The sequence below is a fragment of the Lactuca sativa genome, chromosome 4 (genome assembly GCF_002870075.4).
Source record: "Lactuca sativa cultivar Salinas chromosome 4, Lsat_Salinas_v11, whole genome shotgun sequence".
Lineage (NCBI taxonomy): Eukaryota > Viridiplantae > Streptophyta > Magnoliopsida > Asterales > Asteraceae > Lactuca > Lactuca sativa.
The window spans coordinates 176,506,621-176,509,263 of NC_056626.2; the positions used below are offsets into that span (position 1 = coordinate 176,506,621).

A 2,643-nucleotide genomic window follows, 5' to 3' on the forward strand; every position below is an offset into this window, starting at 1 on the left:
TTATTACTAATCGAAAATCATAAAAGTTATATATTATTAATTTTAAATTATAACCGTTGATGTATATCATATCTGATTTATCATAAAATATGTTTTAAGAAATAATGTTTTCTGAATTTATTTGTTCTATTATTTAATCACACAAATTGGAAAAGCATTCAAATTAACTTTTTGATGATATATTTAACAAACATATTTCATTCTAAATTAACGATACAATTTTATAGATAATCTGCGTAATTGACGAAAACTCGAAAAGTATATTTTACTCAGAAGAGAAAATACATAACACAGCCATCGACTTTGACCACAGATCAGTAGATCACCGTAGACTTGATTAACCCGTTTTAAAATCTGCAGTATTTTCTTTTATTAAATTTCAATGTCATTGTGTTCTTTTTGTTTCTTGTTGATTGTCACCAATCACATTCACATCTATTTTCGATTTTAAGGAACAGATTTCTCGTTTCTGATTTCAATTTTTGGATAATACAGCCGACTACGCTTCAAACATGGCGGAAGAGAGCTTAGTTCAAGAAGTTACAGGGTTATTACCACAACAGAACTGCGAAGATGGAGTCCTCTTCCCGATTGTTCTCTCACCAAACCCTAAAATTTCGAAAGCTGTTCAGTTAACAGAAGCGATTAAAGCTAACAGAGCATGGTTAGACTCTCTACTCCATCAATCTGGTGCTGTTCTCTTCAGAGGCTTCCATGTCTCCTCGGCTTCTGACTTCAACGACGTCGTTGAGTCCTCCGGCTATGAAGATTTTAGCTACGGTGTTGGTGGCGCAGGATCCAGAACCAAAGTTGTTGGTCGCGTTTACACCGCTAATGAAGCTCCACCTGATCAAAACATTCCCTTTCATCACGAAATGTCTCATGTATGATTAATGTTCCTTCCTTCTCTCTTTATTCTCCATCTCTTAATTACTTCCGATCATCATCGTTGAATTTAGGTTTTCCAAAATTGTTTAGTTTTTCCAATTGAACTGTTCATGATTTAGCGGAAGACGACTAGAGATTCATAGCTCGATCATCTTTCTTTGTAACAGGCTCCTTTATGTCCTTCCAAATTGTTCTTCTTCTGCGAAGTAGAACCAGGAACTGGAGGAGAAACTTGTATAGTTCTAAGTCATGTCATATACAACAAGATGAAGCAAAAACACCCAAAATTCGTTCAAGAAATGGAACAAAAAGGATTGATTTACACACGAGTTCTAGGAGAAGAATCCGATCCATCATCACCAGTTGGCCGAAGCTGGAAGGAAACATTCATGACAGACAACAAGATTGTTGCTGAAGAAAGGTTTGGCTTCTTTCTACCTTATGCAATCAATAATCAGTTAATCACACACAAAATATCAAACACACAGTGTAAAAAATTTCAGGGCTACAAAGCTAGGAATGAAACTAGAATGGATAGAAGGTGGAGTGAACGTTCTGATTGGACCATTGCCTGGGTTCAGATATGATGAGTTAAGACAACGAAAAGTATGGTTTAATGGTGTTGCAGGAGGATTTAAAGATAAGTTGAATGATGATCCTTCAAAAGGAGTCATGTTTGGTGATGAAACACCATTGCCAGATGATGTTGCTAGTGACTGCAGGAAGATCTTAGAAGATGAGTGCTTTACTCTGCAATGGCGGAAGAGTGATGTTCTGTTGTTGGATAATATGGCAGTTCTGCATGCAAGGAGACCTTTGATCACACTACCTCGTCGTGTATTGGCTTCATTCTGTAAATAAATTTTGTTTATGTTATAAATCGTGAAACTTTTTTTTTTTTTTAATGTCATGTGTTTATGTGTTTACTTGTGAAATTGTTTGTAATCTTAGTATATGGTTTTAGTATTATGTTTTTCTCCCTTCATGGCTCCATTTAGTGAATTTTCATATTAATCCTTCATAAAAATCTTGAATTTCAAGAGAAAGGGGTTGATATTTATGAGTATCCATTAATGAAGAGTCAACATAAGTTTCAACTATCATCGATCAAAAAATATTTCGTGTCACAATTTGTCGGGATAAAGAAAAAAAGAAAAAAGAACTATCTTTATCTACATCCATAATTTCAAGATTCAAAAATGCAAAATAAAGAAGATACTTACGAATTTCTTGCAAATGTTTGCATTTTGGGCGATGATGTTCTTTATAGAATTATATGTTGAATAGACGGTTTGGGAAAGTACATATGATGACAGGCAAAGTAGTAATTTTGAAATGAAACATTTAAGGAAAAGAAATGTAACAATTTTCACGTATTTCTGAATTCAAATATGTATCTTTTTGTTTAAAATATAAACCTTATGGGATCAAAATTTAGAAGGATATTGGAATACCTTGTTAAAGAGTTGGACCAGATTTCACCATTGCAACCCCCACATATCCTACATTCCACATGTCAGAGATGGCTTGCAAAAGGGTAATATTGGAAAAGGGTGTCTGTATACACCTAGAAAGAAATATGGCAAATTAGGAAATAGGATTCATTTTTAAGCTTTCTTGAAAAGCCTTGGCGCGCTGCTTATCTTCCCTCCAAATGAGAATCTTCATCTAATAAGAAATAATATCACTTATGTTATGGTAAGTATTTTCCCATGAATGATTTCATTAGCATAAACGTGCATAACTGCATATATA

General features: G+C 34.1%; 1 protein-coding gene across 1 annotated transcript; it reads left to right on the forward strand.

Moving 5' to 3' along the window:
* Window positions 1-223: 223 nt before the first annotated feature.
* LOC111907945 (clavaminate synthase-like protein At3g21360) lies at window positions 224-1,873 on the forward strand. The gene is made up of 3 exons (XM_023903763.3): window positions 224-884; window positions 1,056-1,309; window positions 1,392-1,873. The coding sequence occupies exons 1-3, from the start codon at window positions 513-515 to the stop codon at window positions 1,747-1,749; spliced, it is 984 nt and encodes a 327-aa protein (XP_023759531.1). The 5' UTR covers window positions 224-512; the 3' UTR covers window positions 1,750-1,873.
* Window positions 1,874-2,643: the final 770 nt, after the last annotated feature.

Coding starts and splice junctions, on each gene's coding strand:
- LOC111907945 (XM_023903763.3), top strand. CDS start 513: ATGGCGGAAGAGAGCTTAGTTCAAGAAGTTACAGGGTTATTACCACAA. Junction 885..1,055: donor TTCATCACGAAATGTCTCAT/GTATGATTAATG, acceptor TCTTTGTAACAG/GCTCCTTTATGTCCTTCCAA. Junction 1,310..1,391: donor AAGATTGTTGCTGAAGAAAG/GTTTGGCTTCTT, acceptor AAAAAATTTCAG/GGCTACAAAGCTAGGAATGA.